At 46.5% G+C, this 22,656-nt stretch overlaps 1 protein-coding gene across 3 annotated transcripts; it reads right to left on the reverse strand.

The window, feature by feature from the left end:
• Positions 1–93: 93 nt before the first annotated feature.
• Positions 94–22,617, reverse strand: LOC117238104 (histone acetyltransferase KAT7). 3 transcript variants are annotated; one of them, XM_033502743.1, is made up of 13 exons: positions 22,415–22,617; positions 21,847–22,315; positions 21,520–21,765; positions 21,173–21,436; positions 20,913–21,092; positions 19,873–20,161; positions 19,494–19,788; positions 19,178–19,422; positions 18,890–19,076; positions 7,244–7,337; positions 2,471–2,617; positions 2,198–2,304; positions 94–1,605 (listed from the first exon to the last, which is right to left on the reverse strand). In XM_033502743.1, exons 1-13 carry the CDS (start codon positions 22,430–22,432, stop codon positions 1,483–1,485), a joined length of 2,664 nt encoding a protein of 887 aa, XP_033358634.1. In that variant the 5' UTR covers positions 22,433–22,617; the 3' UTR covers positions 94–1,482. The 3 variants fall into 3 exon arrangements, with proteins under 3 accessions (XP_033358634.1, XP_033358633.1, XP_033358632.1); XM_033502742.1 differs by having other exon boundaries at positions 19,873–20,230; XM_033502741.1 differs by having other exon boundaries at positions 19,873–20,242.
• Positions 22,618–22,656: the final 39 nt, after the last annotated feature.

Raw genomic sequence — 22,656 nt, forward strand, 5'->3', positions numbered from 1 at the left:
TTGGATTCGCTGTGTTGGTTGCATATGAGGATATATATATATATATATATATATATATATATACACATTGGAATCGTATACACACTGCATTGGTTCGGTCGATAAAAATTGTATTTTTATAAATAGTATTGTACATCTTATAACATACACAATTATGAAACACGTTTAATTTACAGATTGCTAGTAGCCGGCTCTTGGTCAACGAAGGGAGCCATCGATAATTGGAAGATCGTTGCAAAAGATTCTACAGTATCCGCAGAAAAAACTTATGCGTGACACAAACGTTCTTCCGTTGTAACGATAAGCGCGCAGTGTCTCTCAACCCGAATACTTGTATCGAATTCTTTCGAACGAATAAAACGAATTAAAAATACGAACAAAGAATTCTCGTTCCATTAATCGTACGTGTGTATGCGCGTATGTGAGTAACATTCATCCAGTTCGATATTCAACACCTATCCTCTTACAGTATTTCCTTACATGTTACATTCGCTATTGCGTGAACAGTCTGTAAACGTTCGTAGAATCAGCGATCGTCCGTAGAATCGTGGCATTCGAAAGAAAAAGAGAGGCTTTCAAACGATCATTCGTCTATCAACATATCGCGATCGTAGGAACGCTTCGTTTATATCGATTTTGTGCAATCTTGGCTTGATAGTTTTCGGATTTATTTTAGCCTATCGGGCCCAACCGAGCACGTCGGACCTCTCGCACTACGCTCGAAACTCGTTGTTTTGCAGCTCGCCACGCACACAGTTCGCTAGCACGATCAATAATGTATCTCTCTCACCTGAACCGGCTATAAGCACGCCGTGGTGTATTTCCACCGCATTCTACCGAAAATCGTGGAAATGCTTTGCCATGTGTGACGCTTTGGTTGCACGTTGTACGAACGGTGATAATCGAACCGCGGATTATTGCTCGTGAGAAATCGACGAACGACGTTAACGATTGTATGCTCGTTGGTTCTTGATTACGAAAACTTGATTTCGTCGATGGGCGGCGATTCTACCTCTGCTGCTGTGTCGTTACCGAATAAATAATCGGAACACGATCGGCAAGTTGAACGGGTCGGGAAGCTCGATGTTCAGGTAATCAAATGTCGCCACGAAAATACTGTTCACTCGTTGACCTCGGTGTCACGCGGAGGTGTTCGAAGGCTGCGCCGGAGAAAGAATTTCTCGAAGGATTTTCACGGGTTTTACCGTACGGTCGTGAGCATAAAATCCACGCGACGTGGCTCATGACTTGGTCGAGTCTCGCGAAAGGCAACGAGAACGGTCGAGAAAGCGAAAAAGAAGGACAGAGGTTGCCAGTGAGTAGGGAAGAGGGAAAAACGAAGGAGACGATCGAGAGAAGAAAGAGATCGACCACCGCCCTTGGTCGACACCGATGAACCAGCGTGTGAGAGAAGCGGAAAGAGACAGAGAAGGGGAAGCCCGTCGTCGGCGTCGGCGTCATTCCCGGCTCCTGCTGCAAGCCTTAGTTCGAGGCGGAGGGCGTCTTGGGAGGCTGGAAGGGATTCCATTTCAGACACTCTGGATCGATCTCTTTGTAGACGGGCCCCCGTCTCTTCACCCTCTCCTTATAGTCGTCGATCACGTCCTGAAATTATTTCAACGGTTCTCCACTGGTTCGCCTCGCTTTTCTATTCGTTTCCTGTGACACGACGACTCGACCTCCTCACTTGGAAATCGTTCCTTTTTAGCGGAACACCTCGACCAATCGTACGGAGAAACGGTATACACTTTTGACCCTTTGACTATCGACCGCCGCTTCAATTGCGATATCGCTCTTTGACCATTGGTACTTTGATTTCGAAGTCTATTAGTATTTTACCTGGACCATGAAGGGTGAGAGAAATCGAATGCGAAGAAAAGGAAGGACCGTTGCGGAACCATGCGCAATACCGTTTCTCCGTTGCATGGCGAGTTCTGCGAGGTTGATTCCCCCCCGCGGAAACTGTTTAACGTAATTTACGAGCGTATAAGTTTGGAACAACGAAGTCACGTTAGCCGATGATTTCGTAACGAATATCTGCTTCAAGAGCTGGCCTCTACGAATCACGAGATTCGATGACACGCTGAAGCTGACTCGAGGGAAACGGGGAGACGTAAGACAAACTATCCTTGCACGGGGGAAATCCTCTCTCTGTTAGGAGTCTCGAGGCAAATTAGAATAACAATGAACGGCTTACCTGTTTCTTCAGAATGATATGCTTTCCCTTCCAGTACTTCATCATGCCGAGAGCTTGCAGGGTGCTGACGATGTCGTACGAGTCAATAGCCATCTCCTTGCTGATATCTGAAAAACAATATGCAAAACGGGGCGAATGGATGGCGTCGAGAGATTCGAATGTCTCGGACAACGCACGATCTCCTTCTCTGTATCGACGCTCTTAAAATAACGCGTCTTGTAAAATCAGTTAAAAGCGCGCAAGGCGTGTGCTCCGCGCCCGGTATTGTGTTACCTTTAACAGAGAGTTCCTTGCCCCCGAAATTGCAGAGGTACTGCAGCAAAACGTCCTTCCAGTAACTACGATACGAGATCAAGCCCAGATCCGACAGAGGTTTTTCGGGCGAGCCAATCTTTTTCTCCACCCTGGTCAATAAGTAACCTGCGCAAAACATAGACATAACGTTTCGTTTTTGTTCGATTTGTTTGGCAGGAATTTGTTCGCGCGTGATCGATGAGATATCGCGGGGGGGAGAGAGATCAATAAACGGCTGGTGTAACGCGGTGATCGATCTCAAATGTTTTAACAAAAACGACCCACGTCAAATTTTTTTACTTTTTAAGGAGCTACGTACATTTCAGGGCCTATGTGTAACGGATATTATACAGAACTATCCATGTTCCGACTTATTGCGGAATAAAAATTTACATAGTTCTCGTTAAAAGCATCTCCTTTCTCATTTGAAAAAGGATAAAAATCGACTAGAAAGTGTCTTCCTCTTCTATTACGAACCCTCCGATTCGATCGTTAATCGATATTCTGCGAAGTTTATGGTAGAATTTTCCCGAATTTGTACGAAGAATGAAGTAACAACTTCTAGAGACTTGTTATCATTTCCTCCGTAATATCCTCTCGTTACTTGGCCACTACATTACGCCCTTGTGCACGGACCACTAGACGGACTATGAAATTCCAATTGCACGAGATACCGGTGGCCGTCGAAGCCGCATAGGTACAGAGACCATGCGCGCGTTCACGTGCACACACATAATATACGTCTCCATCCTGAATCGACGCCACCACTATAAGCCATTTCTGGTGTCAGTGACCGACGAAGGATGAAATGCCGCGGCGCCAGGGCCGTATCGAAAATCATTTCAACTTGGTCTAGGATATGCTATTTCCGTCGAGGCTAGTAAATGTAAGTAAATGTCACGAATCTATTTATAAAACTAGTTTGTAAGGACAAGAGAAAAAAGACGATTGGCGCGATAATAAGTGCGGCGATTAAAATTCCTAGCGTTTCTAAATGGAGAAAACTCTGGGAACTTGTCGGAGTATACGGCACTGGCGATGTCCGGCTGCTTCAGGAGTCTGGTTGAATGTTCGTCACGCCTCGTTTGTGTCCGATGTATCCTACGACGGTGTAGGTACCTATCCGCGAAAAATCGTCAGAAAGAACAGTCGGAAGAGAGGATTCTCGAATCGATTTCGAATGTTCGTGAAATCTCGCGCTGCTCTTCCTTCTCTTGGCTATTGCAATTAGACCATGTCCGTCGATGGTACTTTCGGCGCACGAGAAAGACAAAACGGCTGAACGAATCGCGACACGAGCCGCCGTTTAAGGTTTCTCATTCCTCACGCGTGAACTAATTAACTAATTAAATAAATTGCATCGGCGATGCGGGACTAAAGAGATTTCTTCGTTTATGGGTCATCCGTTATATTTCGTAAGAAGCAGACACGCGCGGCCTGTATTGATTTCGCATCGGTATGCCGTTATTTCTAAAAAGACACGCGAAACCATTGATCCGAGAATATTCCAGCGGCTATTTCAATACAGTCTAGCAGAGAGAACTTTTGTAACGAACGTGCATGTGCACTCGAAAACGCGTTTCGAAAGGGGCTATGTCCTCGAATCGTTCGCAGCACGACGTACGTTAAATGCCAGGAAATATACGTACGGCACAGATTTCTGGAACTTTTGTTGGTATTTTTCCAAAAATAAAAGTCGATCGGAGTACAAGCACGACGTCGAACGAGAAAGTTTCGATGCTTTTATGCACGGAATGGGCAAACTCCGATCGACTATAGTTCTCTTTTACGTTCGAGATAACGACGGCTCTTCCGCTTCTCAGACACGTCGATGTCGGTTTCCAGAACATGCGGAAACCGTAAAGTTCAATGACCAGCAGTGGTCAGGCGAAATCCTCGCGGAAACATCTCCAACGAGCTCAGCAACGTTCCCGAAATAACCGCGGAATTCTCATTATCCGAATAATCGAGGTCAACGCGATAACAGTGTCTCGCGATTAAAGGCGAAGGAAAAAGAAGGAGAAAAAGCGGCGTAGCAAAGGTACGAAAGAGTAAGGAAGGGTTGGAGAGAAAGAGAACATACTGCCAGGTGTTGGGAGAGTAGTACGGCAAAAGGGAGGCGAGGCGATTTTTACAGAGTATCCGAGCAGCTCACGAGGACCGGTCCTGTGCCGGGATTATTCCAGGATGTCCTGGAGGCTGAGGGGTTCAACGACCATCCTTCTCCTCCTCCTCCAGGCTGCTGGACCCCGCGCGCTACCTTCCATGGACAAAGATAGGACGGACGGTCTACCCTCTATCTCCGCAGTCACCGCCACCCTCTCCCAATTCTTTTCCACCTCCTCTTCGATTCTCTGGAATCGCGCGCTTCTGTCTCTCTCTTCCTCGTTCTTCGCGTCCCGATTCTACTACTACGGTGCGTTCTCTGTTTCTCGGTGGCACAGGGATAGCTCCGGGAAGGTAGCGGCGCATTCATTACGCGTTCGTTCAGTTTGCAGAGTTTTGGGATCGGCGCGGAACGCTGGATGCTGGCGGTGGTATAGGTGGTGGTAGAAAATCGAGCAAGAAGAAAGGCAACGCTGACTGGAAGGACGAGAGAATAACGAGGAGGCGAGGGTCGAAGAGGAAGCGGCACTAGCAGCGGTAGCAGCAGCAGGGGAGGGTGGATGGATCGGCGTGACAGCAGCTCGGTAGGGGAAAGCTTCGTGGACTCTCATACCTCTCCACTGCGTGTTGGCTGCCCTACGAGGAGGAAAAGGGCGTCGGTAGCCCTGCCAATCCTCCGCCCTACGAGGCTTCCGTGGGGCGAGGTCACCGGAGGTCATACGATCGCGAGCCCTATGCCGTTTCCAATCGAACCAGGTGGAAATCATCGTAGGGCCGGCCCGTGCTATCTCGCTGCTTGCCTCCTTTCCTCTTTCTTCTCTTTCCTCAAGTCCGAGAAGGATGCCGAGGGTGTGTCTGACCGGACAATTCGTTGGCACTTGCTAAAGTGTCAGTTATCGATATTGTTTGATCGAACCTGGATGCCGCGTTGTATCGACGAACGGGTATCGCGATTCATGCGTAACATACGTCTCCTTCGATGCGGAGGTAGTAGCCACGAGTTATGCGAGCACGTGGTCCGCCCGTAACTCCGATCCCACGCGCAATACGAGAGAACAAGAGGTAGCTAGAGGACAAGAACACAGCGCGTTTCAGCAGGTAGCTAGCGAATTTCCAGGGAAACCGTCTCTATCGAATTTTTGCTAGAAATTTCTCCGTGGAACAAGATGCATCAGACACACCCCGCGCGCGCCAGACGAATCCCGTTCGCGACTGTGTGCGTGTACGCGCGCCGGTACGGCGGTGCTCGTGTGTATAAGCCACCAGCAGGTACAGCGCGGCAGCGGCCAACTGTACAGGGTTTGTGGGGGTCGATCGATGCGGCGAGACGCCGGGCGTCGCACTTTCCGCTAACCATTCCACTCCAACCTACGCTCTCCATTATCCGTCACCACTACCACCGCGAGATCCTTCCCACCACCGTGCTACCATTTTACCACCACTACCATCGCGCCGCCACTTCTAGTACCGGCAGCATCGACACACCACCACTACCACCATCACCTCTGCCACCACCAGAGAGAGAGAGAAAGAGAGAATCCAAGTAACGTCTCTCGCGCCGCGACGCGCGGCATCCCCTGTGGAAAAGCTGCCAGGGCTAAAACCCCCAACTACGATTCCAACGACTCTCGTCCGACGCATAGTACGTCGACCCACAAGCCCAGCCACCTCTTTCTCTTTCACTCCTTCTCTCGCTCTCTAGCCCCGTCCTCCCTTCTCCCAGAGTCTGACGTGCTACCCCTACGAGCGCGACCCATACTTCTGCCCCGACTCGTCGGCATCAATGAAAATGACGTCACGGCAAAAAGCCCACGTTTAATTATCAACGCTACGCTTCGCGGTGTACACGCGGGCCCGCCGCGGACGCCGGAAGAGGGTTTTCGAGTCGAGCGACTTTACGCCAACGGAGATGCTCGTAACTCACCGCCGTTGTACTTTTTCCCCCTCCTTTCTTTCTTTCTTGTTCTCTTTTTTTCTCTTTCCTTTTTTCCTCCTTTTCGCATCAGCCTCTCTGTCTCTCTTGCGAGCTTCCCAGACGCGTAAATAGGGGACAATACGGGCAAACGGACCTTTCCGTTCTTTATATCCGGATCGCTGAATTGAAACGCGGCGAACAACCGAGACACACGAATCGATCGCGTACGCGCGTCTTAGTTTCTTTTCTCTTTCTTGCGTCTTGCGAGGAACCTTCGTGTCGCGTGTATCGGTACGGTCGTACAATCGTTACGTACAGATTAAACAAAACAAGATGGGCATACGCGTTGTCTATCCATTTACGATAACTGAACGACGAACGACGCATTTCATGAGAAGCAGTCGCTCTTTAAAGCTTTTGGCGATTTGGACTTAGGCGCCACCTTTGGATGGCTGCGGTTCTTTAATGACAGGAAACCATGGAGACCGTCGTTTGTCGAGCATCGAGGTATTTCGGTAGCGCGTGCCAGACGAGGCCTTTCAATCGCAGAGACCGCAAGAGTCGAAGAGAAATCATGCCACGGAAACCGCGGAGGCGTTCCTATAAACTCCGGTTCCTAATTCGGCTATCCTTTCGATTTCATTCGGAAGGATGTCGTCATACTCTGTCTCCTTGGACTCGCCAAGGTTGAGCGGTCTGAACGCTGTAAAAACTCGTACGAGTATACTTACTGAAGTCGATCAGCAGTCGGCCGTATCCCTGACGTTGATAAGGCGGCAGCGTCAGAATGCAGGACACGTTGTAGTTGAGAAAAGAATTCTTTTCCTGAAACATAACGAGAGAAAATCTTATGTATCCGTTCTTACTGGCAATCTCTTTGGTACACATATGTACGTGTCCGAAATTATTGATAAATTCTTTGTTATTTCGACATTCGTTATACGTATTACTCTGTTTGGAAATTGGATTCGATTATTTTATCGTTAGTCGTACATCGTACTTGGACCACTCCCAAATCATTTATTTGACAACGCGAGGAGAATGAAAAACGAGGCGGCATCGCGGAGAGACGTCAAAGACCGAAAGAAACGATTTTTTCTTCATTATCCCGATGACGTACGGAATGAAGCCACTCTGACTATCGGGGCTGCATTTCAAAGGTCGAGAGACAGGCGTGTTTACGTGGAAAAGTGAAATAATATTTTCTCTAGTAGCACGGTCGTTAGCACGCACGACACGCTCCGCCCAGGCGACTGCGTGTGCAGTAGACACAATCAGCGGCTATTATGACGTTAACGCGACGAAAATGCGTCGCGTCGCGACCTTCGTCACGCGAAAAACACAATGGGTTAACGATATTTTGGACGACGCGACGCCTCGTTCGAGGAAATCGTAATGTGTTTTATTAAACGGTCCTTCTCCGTCTCTGTACGGTCGAATTTGGCTTTTCGCAAGGAATGGTCGATCGGAGAAACGGGTGAAAACGGGATGATGGAAATATCTCGTTTTAAATATAGACCTCGGTTGCCTTGCGAATGAGCACGTCCATTTTTCGAGAACGTATTTTTACCGTGACACCAGAGTGGGCGTACACCTACGGATAGTATGCATTCTACGTGTATCGCTGCCAACGGCAGATTAGATAAATTTCGCGTGAAATTACATCTATACTAAATTCATGGGAGTGTCCACGATGAACTCGAAGTAAGGAAATCGTAGTATGGCGACACGTGACCAAGGTTCTATGCACGAATTTCGATTGTTTCGATTGCCATCGATCTTTCAGCTCTCGCAACGTTTCCCACTGAGCAAATCGGTTTGGTACATATATCGAGGTGCGTGCGGAGAGGTGGCATGCATTCGATGGAAAGTAAAAAAGGAATATAGGAAAAGAAATGGAGGCGACAATCGTATCGTGGGATACCAGTTCGGCTAGGTAACGACCGTCCATCGCAATACAGAAGAAAGGAAGATCTCCTTTGATTCTTCGCGTTAAAAAAACAGGCGGTATCGCTTAATCTCGGAGGCTGGATTATCGGTCGCGTTTTTACGATAAGATTCGTTTATCACCAACCACAACGGACAAAGATTTCGAATGGAAAAGTGGGCTACCTTCGAAGATCGCGTAGTTGGCTCGAAGGAAAGTTCGCCGAGTTTCGCGGTTCCACCGGTTGATACTTTTGGGAGCATAGCGCATAGAGTCCGCCGTTGTTAATCATTGCACGCCCCTTGGTCCCATTTCGTCGGGCAGCAGTGGGCCCAGTACGACTCGAACACCCGGTATTTCCGGCTGTGGCAGCCGTGCTGTTGCTAACTGCCGAGTGGGGCAGCAACGGTTCGAAGGACACAACTCGAGAAGACTCGCCCATGCTTGTACGGACACGTCTATGTACAGTACCTGGCTGTGTGTCTGTGTTGGTCGTAGGATGAGAAAGGAGAGCCATATACAGGGTAGAAAGAGATTCTGGTGGAGGGAGGGGTGAAAGCGCAGAAAAGAGATGAAAGGTGTGGGCCCTATGTACGAGTGTGTCGTAGACAGCCATCTCGATGGACTAGTCAGTCGATCCAATTGCTAAAAGCCAAAGACGAAATACGCCAGAGCCGCGATACGCAACTCGGATGAATTTTTAGAAAGACGAAGAGATCCGGAGAAACGTGTTCGTGGCATCTGAGAGCATTGGAGAGGGACACAGAGAAAAAGGAGAGACGAACGCGAGCTGGTGAGAAGGAGAGGAGAAGGGTAGAATCTGGGCCCCGCGACGTCCTTGGGCCAGTAGTCTCTGCTCCACTCAGGGACGTCTCCGAGTCCCCACTGTACGAGTTCCACGTAAGAAAGCCCCTTACACATCGCTTTTCCTCCTTTTTTCCTCTTTTTTCGTTTCTGTCTGCTCGTCCCCCGGAGAGAAGGCTACTACCGACGACGAAACGATTCGACGAAATCGATCGGCCACGCCGGCTCGAGTCACGTCGTCGCGAAACGAGCCGTGTCCCTTCGAGTCTTTCTGCTTAAGGAGAGGAAAATCGCGGTCGATCGATTAACGTTCGACTCCATGAGTCAGACGCTTGGATCGCGAGCCTCTTTTCGAGCCTGACATTCCAAAAGCACGACGCTCGATTCGAGTCTACGCCAAGATGAATTCGGTACAGCTTCTTTTATAGATATAGCGGACCGGAGAATCGATACTCGGTCTCCTCCCGTCTCTTTTCATCCACGCAACGCGGCAAGGTGGCGCGTATTAATTGCCACCGGTGACTCTGACCATCCGGACAACCAATCGTCCTTCCATTCTTCGATACGAATGTCTCTAGGTCGAGATAGCCAACAAAAAGCTACTTTCGTATTGGAAATATCCGATACCCTACAGACGAACGCGCTCGTCGGTGCATAATCGTGGTAGCTAAAAGCGTGCGATTACTTCCATAAATTACAGACGTCGAACGAGAAGACGGGTCGAACGCTATACATTTTTCCGTATCGTGTTGCGATTACGCCTCGCAGCGATGATTCTCGATCGAATTTTCGCGCTGTTTCTTCCGCTTCTTTTCCTCCTGGAATTCTCCTTTGGTTGTTTACCGGACGATCGCGAGTCCCGTGAACAAAGCGACGCGACTCGACTCGCGGCCGATGATAAGGAACGCGTCGCGTCGTAGTTTCCTATCCAACGATCTCTACAGCGGTCGTTATCGACCGCGACCACGGTCGTAGAAAGCAGTTGTCTAACGTCGATCTAAAAGTCTTTCGACCGGTCAGTACTCTTTTCTGCGTATCGTCGCGTCATGAAGTAAGAACGCGCAACGACAGAGGCATCGGAACGCGACCGATCGACCGGCTGTTCGTTCTGTCTCACCTCGATCCCCGACCGCTTATAAACACGTCGCATAGGCGGGACGTTGCTGCGCAAGTGATATATACGCGTAGGTGAACGAACGTCTACGTGGCGGGGTAACGAGATCTAGCTAATAATCCTCTCTTTTCCTTTCTCCCGGCGGATTTGTCGCGACAGAGAGCTGTTCGCACTTGCGGCGATCAGGACATGGAATTCAAAGAGAGTTTATCGATTAGATACGATAATGAGGTTACTAGAAGTTAGCGTAACAGGGACAAAAGCAAGGTTAATTTTCTCATTGATCGTTTAGCAGCCAAGTTACTCCGTTTTCGATTGCTCGATGAATTTCTCGATGATACATGGTCGGCATATGGTGTGAACGTTGCTTAAAGGTTATACAGTTCTTCGCGACGGTCACTTCTATATTTAGATGCACCGAGTTTCCTCCTCCACTTTCTTTATACCGAACAAAGCGTTCCTCTCGACATACGGGGTGTACGCGAAGTTCCGTGTACTCGGCGAGATCGGAACGCGAGAAACTGACTGCTTTCACGTACGAGTTTGCCTCTAATGGGGCAGAAAATATTCGCTACAGGGCAATCTACGAAAATGTTCACGAACTAGCTGCTAGGAGAAATTTCGTTAACGTCCAAACGCGTCTTTGTTCGTTCGCGATTGTACCGATGACAACTGGGATTTACGGCCAGTTATGGACAGAAATAAAGTAAAAAGGGAACAAAAAGATGGACCACCTATTCAGAAGCTAGAGAGTTCTCGGTCGAACGTATCTGATGAGGGTTGTCCCTTGGGACATTGTAAATTCAATATCAATGGCAGGTATGTATTCGAAAAAGCAGAGGGTTTAACGGCTCTACGGTTTAACCCAAGCACACCATCGTTCCTCTGAATCCAAAGAGAAATTGTCACGACTCCCCGATAGGTTTCCGCTGGTCCATCGTCCCCTGTGCGAAAAATTTTGCGGACTTATTAATTATCTCCGTCCTTTCGCTCCCCTCGCTCCTTTCGAGCGAACACCGCTTTCCTTTTGGCCCGAACCCAAAGCGCGTTCGTCCGTTTGCTTGTTCGCTCGGGACCCCTTGTACATTTCCTGCGTATACATATACCGTTCAACGGTAAATTAATCCAACGGACCTTCGTTCGGCCAACGAACAGCCGAAAGTCCTTTGTACATCCGAGGAAAAGTCGAAACTTTCCTCGGACTCTAGTAACTAGAGTGGAGTTTGTTGACACGGTCAAGAGTATCGAAACATTTCTTGGTTTCCGTGTTCATACGACCACTCTTTGGTACAATGTCAACGCGAACATAACTGTATCGAAGACTATAGATTGGAAGTTTCTTCGACATAGCTGTTCGTGATGGCTCGTTGATCGTAAAACGAAGACGCAGCGCTACGCTGCCTGGGACGGTAAAGAATTTCGAAATGGCCATTTCTGCGGCTGGAACAATGAGCTTTTATACGATCTTACGGTATTGAGAAAAGGAAAGCTCTTGTGCCGATATCTGATCAATGCCGCGGCGATGTCTATTAATTCCGTGGACGAGTGGAACGCTGTCGACGTATACGTTGTTTAATTCCACCCATGCGCAAACGGATGCTACAGGGACGATGTGCACGTCAGAGACGTAGTTAGACACGATCGGAATATGGGCTTCCCCCTCGAGAAATGTATTTTTGTCATTAGATTAGTGCTCGCTAATCTCGGACGCCGTTGAAAAACGCGAGATCGAGCAGTGTGCGTATAACTCGATTCTCTGTTCGTTCGCCCGCGAGTATTTTTGCAGCGATGTAAAACGAAACTGCGTAGAGATGCGATCGTCGAGGACGGTTGGCCGAGAACAAAGGTCAAGGTCTAAAAGGAAAACGAGCAGTAACATCCGAAGAACCTGTCGGGCCTGGTGGAATCGGCATAGGGCGACGACGATGTCGCGTTTGATGTCGCGACACGAGTACTGACCGTACTCAGCTCGGGAAACATCAGTAGGTAGCTTAGCCACGTGGATTTTTTTTTAATGCGTTCGCAACCAAATGATAGAAAGAAACAGAAAAGGTGACGTGCAAAAGATGGTACGGGAAACTGGAAACCACGAGGACACACTTGCGGCTCTCTGTCATGAGACACGACGTGGATAATGACATCGTGGTCGAGTACGCGCGAAAAGAGAATTAAAGGGGCGGAGGGTAAGGAGGAACAGCACGAAGGAGAAGCGCAAGCAAAACTCGTAGCGACGACATAGCGAACGCAAGGAGATGTAGGAGATGAAAGAAGAGAAGGAGAATGTGAAGGAAAAGGAGGACTAGAGCTAGAGCTCTACCCTACCCCAACTTCTAGGGACGATGTGTATTCGGCGGGATTTGGTCGTGTGAACAGGACTGTCTGGCATCGATCGACCCCGGTCGGGGTGAGGTTTTGCAGGGAGGAAAGAGGAGAGGTCGAGGGGAAGTCCGACCGAGGTGGATGGAGGTGGAGGGTTGGGCGAGCCTACCCCAACCTCTTCTCCAAGAGGCCGCCGCGTATCGTATCGACGACCTCTACTACTACTCGTCCTCGTACTCCCATGTTACCCTACGTCATCCCTTTCCTTTTCTGCTTTCCTGCAGTCCCTTTCGCGCGCCACCACCTCTCCCCTTCCACTCTCTCGTTCCCTTTTCCGCCTCGCACCACGCCTGTAGGATATTTTTAAGGAAAATTGACCGATTCTTTGATCACCTTCCTTCCAGCCGCTTTCCTCCTTGTCTCCTTTATCTTCGCCTCTGCTCCTTCGTTCGTCCTTTCTTTTCCTCGACGACTTGTCCTTTCGCGGCTTTCTACTTTCGTCTTTCGGTTCGTTTATCTTCCCTATATGTCGTCCAGTCGTCTCTTCCTTCCTCGCGTTTACCCGTCCGTTTTTTGTACCTCAAAGGCGACGCGTTTTATAATTCTCTTCCAGCGACTCCATAACAAATACATTTATCTGCGAAATCAAATTTTTCCGCCATTCAAAGCGATCCTCCGGCGTTTATATTTAGCCTCCATCCTCCACTCTTGCGTTCCCCGCCTCTTCAGTTACCGCTCTGTCTGATCCTTTCCTTCTTTATACATCGTTTGGGTATAAATGCCTCGGGCTCCAACTATTTACATATTATGTACAACCAGCCCTCATCCTCGTTCCTCGAAAGGGTAGAAGCGTTCGCCTCGCTAAATTTCCCCGCCACGTTAACGGTTGATACGATAAAAATCGTTTTGATTCTAGTCGGCATGGTCTCGTCACAAACGTACTTCTTAAAACCACTGTACAGTCGCGTATTCGAGATACACCCATCCCATTTACGGTTGTCTCATTGTCGAAACGAAAGAACCACTTAGAAGGAGACAAAACGCAACAATTTTCAGAACAACATCCTCGTCCGTTTAAATTCCTCCATGACTTTCTTCTTTCTTCTTCCCCAACGATTCATATAAATGTTTTCTTTTCTTTTTTTGCTCCTCTCGTTTCACGATCCTCCGCGTTCTCTCTTCGCTTTCATTCGTTTTTGTGCACACGCTTTTGCCGGATCCTTTGCTCTTTCGGAGATATAAACGCTGTCAGATCCTGTCTATTTATTGCGTTGCAAGCATCGGCCCAACGTCGTTCTTCGACCTGCAAATCTGTCTCTCTTTTTGCAAGCTCAGAGATAGGTACCTCCCTCTTAATCCTTTTCTCTACGCCGCGTATTCCCTTTTACCTCTTTCCTTTTCGTTTCTTCTGCCTCTTTCCTTCCTCTCTTTCTCTCTCTCTCTCTCTCTCTCTCTCTCTCATTCGCTCGTTCGTTTCTAGAAGGTACCCACTCGCTCCATTTCTGTATGCATTATTCAGGACATATACAGTGGAACGGTTCGTGACGGGCTAACTGGCGCACCACCGGAAGTTAGGCAAACGAGTCCTGAGTAGCCGTGGATCGTCGCGACTTCACGGATACACCGTCTACCGATTCTCAACGCCTATTCCACAGTGTTTTACTACCGTAACTTCGCAAAGCTTTCAGAACTTTTCTTACAGAAGGCAGGAATTATCATCGTTCTTTACTTACACCACACTGCGGTACTAACGCCAGCATTTCGATCGAACATTCTCCGTGTCTATTTGTCGAATTCGATAGAGTAACGTGATTAGAATACACCATGTCGCGTCTCACAGATTTATTCTCGCTTTTAAGACACTCTGCGTTGTCCCCATCGAGAGACGCTCTTTCATCCGTATCATGGCAGCAGCAAAGGATGAGTGTATTGTGGTGTGTAGGTGCCGGTGTTCGACATGCGTGTCGTGTTCCTCGTCGTTCTTTTTTTTTCTTCGTTCACGCGGGATCCTGTCTGGAATACCTACGTAAGAGGATATGCCGTCGTCTCGTTTGCTCGGAACACGCCGCATACGCTCAGCCTGTGTGTATTCTTTCCTTGCCTCCGAGACTCGAACCTTCTTGCTCCGAGACGATGTCTGGCCGGGGATATTGGAAGTAGACACGTCTTCATTGACGCATTAATTGGAGGAGCTTGCTTTTCGAGCAAAAGTATCGAGTTCCTGTCGTCTTAAACTTTTTTCACCTTCGTACTCGATAGGTTAATTTTTACTTTGTTCCTCCGAAAGGTCGCGAACGATTTTCGACTGTGGAAACGAAAGGATCGGACAGTGTACATCTTTTGGGGATTTTTCTGCTAGAAAATCGTAGTACGGAGAACGCGTTCAAGTATGTATATTCAAGTATAACGAAGGGATCCTCTCGATTACACGCATCGTCTATAATTCGATACGTGGAGGATGATCGGCGGAATCGAGCACGAAGGCTATCGAAAATCTCGTTTTACTAGAACAGCCTGCTGGATCCTCGGACAGTGGAAGGTATATACAAGGATTTCAGGAGCAGGACAGGGCCCCGTTGTGCGTATCTTGGACCCGATGGCCCCGAAAACCGGTTCCGTCTGGATTTCACGTGACACGCGTTTCTCCTTTTTCGGGGATCTAAAGGAATACGGGCCTCGCGAATATATAAACTGTATTGCATTACGATTACGAACGTCATTATTGTCCGTGTCGTAAAAAACAATTATAAGCGTCATAAACGTATTACGTCCGTCACAGACACGTTTAATTCAGTGCGCTCTCGCTTAGATCATCGGATCTGCGTACGAACGTTGGATATGGTCCTTTTCCTACGTAATAAGTACAACGTTACAACTCCTATTGCGATATTTAACCGTTTCGAAGCTCGTTTCTTCCTTTCTTGCTTTATCGTTTTCAATATTTTCCTTTAACCTTCGAGGACGAGTAGGTCCTGGTGGCACGAAAGGAAGCTAGGGGTTGAGAGAAGGTTGAGACGCAGAGCGACGAACGAGAAAGAGGCAGGGGTTTCTCGAAATTCGCCGGAGAAGCTTCTTTTCATGTCTCAGTAATCACGGCCGGAAGCTGTAAATGTTCACGCCTCGAATCGACCCCCTTTTAATTTCTGCTCGGCTGCTTCGGAATTGATAAAAATTCTACGTCACACGCAGGATGAGCACACCGAGTGGCGCGTTAATGTACCAAAGGGAGGCGTGTATGGCGTGGTTAATAACGAAATTTATAAATTCAGTAGGTGCAACGCCGCTCGCTCGTTCGTTTTGCCCCCCTCACTTTCGCGCGAAAACTTCCACCGGATTTCTCGCCTCTCAACGTGTTCACCGCGTGCACATTGCCACGCAGCTCGTTCGACGAAACGTGGGGCGAATCATTCAAGGTCGCAGCTAGCATCGCCCAAGGTCAACGTCTAGATTTCCCCGAGTTAGTTCGCTGCGCCGGGTCAATGTACGGATTACTCAAGGTCAACGGCTGTCTAGCTCGGGTCAATGGCCTCCAGTCTCAAGGCCAATGTCCGGATTATTCGAGGTCAACCAAGGGGAGAACCGCAAGATACGAAGAAGAAATATCCTAGCGTACTACCGGACAGTTCGTTCGATCAATAGATTCCGCGAACGAGACTCTCCTTTCCTTCTTCTCCACGAATTGTTCGAAAGACAATTCGAGTCATCTGTCTCGACCGAGCGGTCGCGAAACGATTGCTCGAAAGGGAGAGCCAGGAGGGCAGGCAAAATTCAATTTGTCCAGGCAAATATTAGTTGGCGAATTTGAAAATGCGGAAACGACGAGACATCGAGCGAATAGATAACAAAGAGATTTAACAGAGGGGCAACGGCGAAGTTCGTGATAGCGAAGATGTGGAATGGAGACGATGTAAGAGAAAACTTGGAAAAGAAGTTGAAAATTTCGGAGGTTTCAGGTACCATGAAGAAATGAGATGAGAAGCAAGAGAAGGAAAGAAGAAATGGCGCTGGTGCAGAGAGAAGGACGACGCGGCGAGAGCATAGAAAGACGTAAGAGAGAGGTAGCAGCAACGGGAGTAGGAAGTGTCGGACGAGGAGGAGGAGAAGGTGGTGGAAGAGGAGGAGGAAATAATAACGACCCCGACGTCGCAGTGCCGCAGAAAGGTTGACGACCCGATGCCAGGCGACGCCCTCTCTCCCCTTGCTGCCCTACCATCCCTTCTCCATCGTCCTCTGCAACCATCATCCCCCTTGCAGCAGCTACCACCACCGCCCTCGGCATCCCCCACTCGTATAAACCAACCACCTGGTACTGCACGTCGTAAGCGCATAGCGTACGTACGCCAGAGCCACCCACCCCCGTCATCCCTCTCTCTGTACGTCGCCGCCACCACCACTACCACCGCCACCACCACCACCACCACCATCATCCTACGACCGTCTGGCCAGGGTCGGGGTCATTGAACGTCTATAAAGATTTTGACTCCGCGTTACTGCTACTGCTGCTGTGCCGGCGTCGCCGCCGCCACCGCTGTTACGGATGCAGGAAGCGGAGAGCCACGGAGTACGCCCTTTTGTAAGGTGTGTAACGCAATCTGTTGTCCTGTAAGAACACGCTTTCGGCTCGTCTGTTGTAATTCGAGCGGAACGATCGATATCGAAATTATAGAATTATCCGATTTTCGTGAGACTGTCGCAGCTAGCTAGAGAACAACGATTCGAGGGACGATGAACGTTCAGTGTCCCTGGAATTTCAAGAACCTGGCTGAGGAGATGAATGCACTGCAAGTATTTCAGGAACAATATCGAGTTACGTAGGAAGAACGAGTTTAGCGAAGGAAAATAAAGCTCGTTCGAAATTTTCTAAGAAGACGGGCGAACAAATGTCGACGTGGAAAATACGCCAAGTACCAAAAAAAGGTCGGGGTATCCTCTGATAGAAGGATGAGAATTTTGCAGAGGCGAGAAGAACGAAAGAGACAGGCGTAAACGTTTGCGTGGGGCTGGAGGAAATTTTCGTCACCCTTCCTCCCTTAGTGAAAAGGAGTGGGAAGGTGTAGATTGGCGCGTCTTGCCAGGGTCAGAGGTCATTGAACGTCGGTAAAGATTTCGACTCCGGCGATGCTGTTCCGCAGTAAATAGGCGTGCGTAGCGCACGGCGCTCTCCCACCGACATCCTGGCCAACCAGACCAGGAGTGCTCGGGTAAAGAGGGGTCACGGATACGAGACACCCTCTTCGCAATACACACCCTCGTTCGTATAATCCCTACAGGCTACGTGAATGCCATTACGGGCCTAGTAAACCACAAAATAAAAACAAAAGTAATCTTCTCCTCTTGAATATCAATTTTTACGATCATTGCGGATATTTTATTCGCTTTGGAGTTGCGATTCTTAAGTTATGTCTCCTTAATCAATGACGTCTACTTTAAAATGTATCAAAAGTTCCCTTTTCCCGAACAGTTTTAATGCCTGCGACGAGACGTAATAATGGATAGGAAAGAAAAGGTCGATACGTCGTATTTTGGTGTACCACTGATCAAAAGAAGAGTACAAAGACGAGATAAAATGTCACATTGTAATAGGCTAAACGATTTTAATATCAACCATGATGGTCGTACGATAGAGACGCCTACCACGTAAACGTGGGCACCATTTACGCAAGTGCTAACAGACACAAGTAAAAACAACAGACACCATCGTTCATGCACAGTCGCGCACGTACAAGCACGTGCTCGGCATTAATATCGCCGTTGGTAACTTGTCGCTACGAGATCCGTGCTAATAAGAAACGCCCCGAGAACTTTTCTTTTATACCTCGCTTGATTTTATTTTTTAACAGCATCGAATACAATCAACAAATGCACGGTTCATTGGCATTCTTCGCTTTCGCTACATCGCAACGTCTCTCGTTTGAATTTAGTAACCCGTCGTTTGCACAATTCGTATTGGAAAATAGTATCTTAACCTGATAAATGATTTATGAAAATATTTGTCCAGTGTTTCACAACAAGAAGACGCTTGCATCATTCGTTCTCTTACAACTTACTTTATAATTTAACACGTATTGTGCAAATGTTAATTAAAATCCACGTCGAAAGATGTTATTGGGTTGGTTGTTTACCGTGAATGTTAAAAAATTTTTGTTATGATCAAGAGTCCTTTCTTTTTACATCGCTTTATTTTTATTTAATCACATGAAATAAAAAACTCACCTTGCTGAAGTAACCGACAGTGTGACAACCTTCAGAATCACCAATAGTCATCACATAGAAGAGGAAAGGTTCGACATCGTAGTACAGAGTCTTGTGGTCCAAGAAAAATTTTGCCAACAAGCAGAGATTTTGACAGTACTGCTTGTAGCGTTTCCCGTCAACCTCCCACACACCTATCTTGTCCTTTCTGTGTACAGGGAATGAAACACAGAATATACAAAAAGGAGACAAGAGAAAATATATAAATTTAATGTACAACGCCTGCATTAGTTATACTTATTTACTAACCTGTACACTTCATGACCGGGCGGATGTCTCCATAAACATTTCTCTCGGTGCCTCCTTAGAACTTGACGACTTTTTGCGTATCGCAAGCAGTATTCACATAAATAAAGTTTTGGAGCGCGACTAAACTCCTCCGGATATGGACTTTGGTACCATACCTCCATCTCCCATTTTCCCATCTCGATGACTCGCGTGCCGCCACCATTTCTGCCTTCGCCATCGTAATCTAATTCTTTCAATTCTTTCTCCTATAAGAAAAAACATTGTATAATTCGTATGTGTAGAAAGTAGAATTAGAAAGTAGTACTTCCCAACTTACAATTTTTTCACTAGCGATTGCTTGCGCTTCCATAAACAATTTTAAATCGTATTCTGGTGTTAAATTCGTTAAACGTGGTTGACGATCTTTCTCGTTTCCTTGAAGTTCGCAACTGCTATCGCTTTCATTTCCATCGCCAGTGTTTCCCTTCCACTTGTTTCTCATTTCCCGCACTTTCAGCTGATAATTGCGCTGTTCTGTTGTTTGGTGTAAACCTTTCGGAGACTTTTTCGCCAAACATGCTACGGCCTTTTTCCTCTCTTCTTCTCTTTTTTTTCTATCTTTATAAAATTCTCTGCAAAGAAAACAGAAAAAGACTGCTTACTTTCTAATGCACCGGTAGGGTATGTTTATTATATCCCAATTAAATCTCACTTACACGCAAGCTTGTGGCGTAGTGTTATGGTACAAAGGACATGCTTCTAAAGTGAAATGCGAATCGAGCTTTCCGGAAAGATGACCCCGAGAATCGCATGTTGGCACTAGAGGACATTCTCTCTCCTTATTTACGCGTGTACGACCATAATTGCCTTGTCCAGATCTTCCGCTAATAGCGTTCGACGTACTACTATTCTGTGATATTCTGTTGGACCCGGACGAGTGCCTGGCAGCGGTACTAGGGCCGGCACGTTTTACAGGTGATTTGCTGGTACTCCTCTTGCTCTCAGCTACTCTCGATAAATCACACCGGATCAGGGGAATTTGCAGGATACGTTTACACGCTACCGTTTCCGTACCTGAGAACCATACTGCCGCCGTAAGCAAAAAGACTGTATCTGCATCTTAGGACACCTTGGACATGCTTTTTTGTATACGAAATGTTTGTCCCATCGACCAGAGGATTCCTACGACCCACATATATGTCCAATCCATCCATCCAGAACCGCAAATACTGCATTTTTGTGTTAAGGAGGCAGCATAGAGTCCTAAATCCACCGCCTGCAGAAAATTCTCTACCCGCCTCTTTTCAAGATACTCATGCTAAGAATTCTGACTTTATTCAATTAACTAATCGAAATGTATCTAGAAATATTTACTACGAGAGAACGGTGGTACTACAGTAACAATCTACCTATACATATTGAAATTCGCAATAAGGTTGCTATAAAAGATCGGTAGGAGGAACTGAACTTGTGAAGAGAGAAAATACGAAAACGGTTAATTAATCTAAGTTCTAAAGCAACGTTGTCCAGTACAAATCGATACAGGAAAAAACAAACCAAAACTAATACATACTCAGGATATGCAACTAATTATACTTGTAACAATGTAAAACATGTTAGAAAGTATTTCAAAAGTATCAATTCTTTAAATGAAAACATAACACATAAAGAGATAGGAAGGAAACATAAGCTTAGTAATGAAATATCACATTCGATAGCTTATTATACAAAATACATATACAAAATATATTCGTACCTGTATCAGATTCCGAGTCGCTGGCCGCTTTTGTTTGAAGATGAAGAAACTTGCTACCTTTCCGAGTCTGAAGCTTCCGTTTGCTTTTACTTGTTGCTTTCGTCGCACCCGTTTCTCCATGTTCATCCATCTCCTTTTCACTAGCGGACGCGTCGGCTTCATCTTCGCTTTTTATTGTACCTATAAGGAAGCAAAATAAAAAACACATTCTGTTTACTTATAAAAAATGATCAGAGTTAATAACACCAACTGTTAGTTACCTTGTCGTTTCGTACACTTTTGTGGTTTTACAGGAGCAACTGTTGCTGATGGTCGCTTTGGTGGAACATTTGTGGCAGCACCTACTGTTGTACTTGGCTGAGTATCTTTTTTCTTCACTTGTGGCTGTGGGCTTGCAACGCTTTCTGACGATTCAGAATCAGTACTGCTATCTGTCGAGCCTGATGAACCTGAACCTGCAGAACAACTTTTTGAACTCGCAGAACTATCTGACTTTTGTGATTGTGCAGCCTTGGTTAATAAACCTAACACAATAAAATAATTAATTTGAAATTATTAATGATATTAATGATTGTATATGTTATGAAATGATGTCACATTTACGTACTAGGTCTATTTGGAACAACTGTTTTCTGTTTTGCGTCATTTGGTTTTGATTTAGATTGCTGATTTTTTGGATATTTTGCAGAACTATTTATAGGCTTAGCTGAATTAGCTTTTGTTGGAATACCACTGTCACTTTCACTACTGTTTTCAGGGCTGAATATGCTTTTCTTTTTCAATTTCTTTTGTACAGGTTCTGAAATTGTTTTTGTGGATTTATCAGGAACTTTCCCATTAGTACTTGTAGAGGCTGTCGAGAAAGTACATTATTAATTATTGAACGAAACTATAGTTGCTTTAAATAAATGATTTTAAATATATATATTCTTACTGCAAGGCTTGCTTGGCTTGTTAGCAACTGATTTAGAATTTGGTACATTTTTTTGTTGACTTGTAGTAGCTATTGATTTAGCAGGTGGTCTCTGTTGTTTAACAACAGGTGCTACTGTAGCAGTTGCTTTTGGTTTGGCTGGTAGTTTTCTCTTTGCTGTTGTTTTTACTTTGCTTGGCGATTCTTCTGATTCCGAAGAATACACTACAGGTCTATTCTTTGGTGGTACCCTTTCTTTGTTTTTATTTTCTATAGATGGAGCAGTAACTGTGTCAGTTTTGGATTTGCCATGCCTATTAGGAGGAAGTGTTGTTTTCCTCTTTGTCCTTTCTGTATCAGATGCTTTTTGACTATTAGCAGAACTGCTAGAATTTTCTGAATCAGATGAACTAGATTCACTGCCTGAACTTGAAGAACTACTGGATGAAGAACCAGAACTTGTTGTTGAGGTGGATTCTGAACTAGTGGCCTATCATTAATAATAATAACATATACATTAATTCAGATTTGTATGTAATATAAACTATGAAGTCAAAGTGATTGTATAACCTGTACAAGATGTATATACCTTCCATTTTGGAGTCATTTCTATAGTGCTATCTCTTAAATAAGCAACAAACGGTATTTAACATCATTTCTGCAATAATATCTGTACACCTCCCAGACATGTACGGAAGAATTATTTACAATAAACTTGATCAAAGCAACAAACCTTCCATTTTATATTTTGACTTACACATAACAAACTCACAACATACTAACACATATCACATATTACAGTCCTGCGCACAAGTAATATGATCTTAGGGC

The sequence above is a fragment of the Bombus vosnesenskii genome, unplaced genomic scaffold (genome assembly GCF_011952255.1).
Source record: "Bombus vosnesenskii isolate JDL3184/JDL3185 unplaced genomic scaffold, Bvos_JDL3184-5_v1.1 scf7180000013431, whole genome shotgun sequence".
Classification (NCBI taxonomy): domain Eukaryota; kingdom Metazoa; phylum Arthropoda; class Insecta; order Hymenoptera; family Apidae; genus Bombus; species Bombus vosnesenskii.

Excerpts from the sequence above, each read along its gene's own strand:
- LOC117238104 (XM_033502741.1), bottom strand. Across the intron at positions 19,077-19,177 it reads CCCGGTCATGAAGTGTACAG|AAAGGACAAGATAGGTGTGT; the intron begins GTTAGTAAATAA and ends CCCTGTACACAG. Across the intron at positions 2,618-7,243 it reads CCGACTGCTGATCGACTTCA|GTTACTTATTGACCAGGGTG; the intron begins GTAAGTATACTC and ends TGTTTTGCGCAG.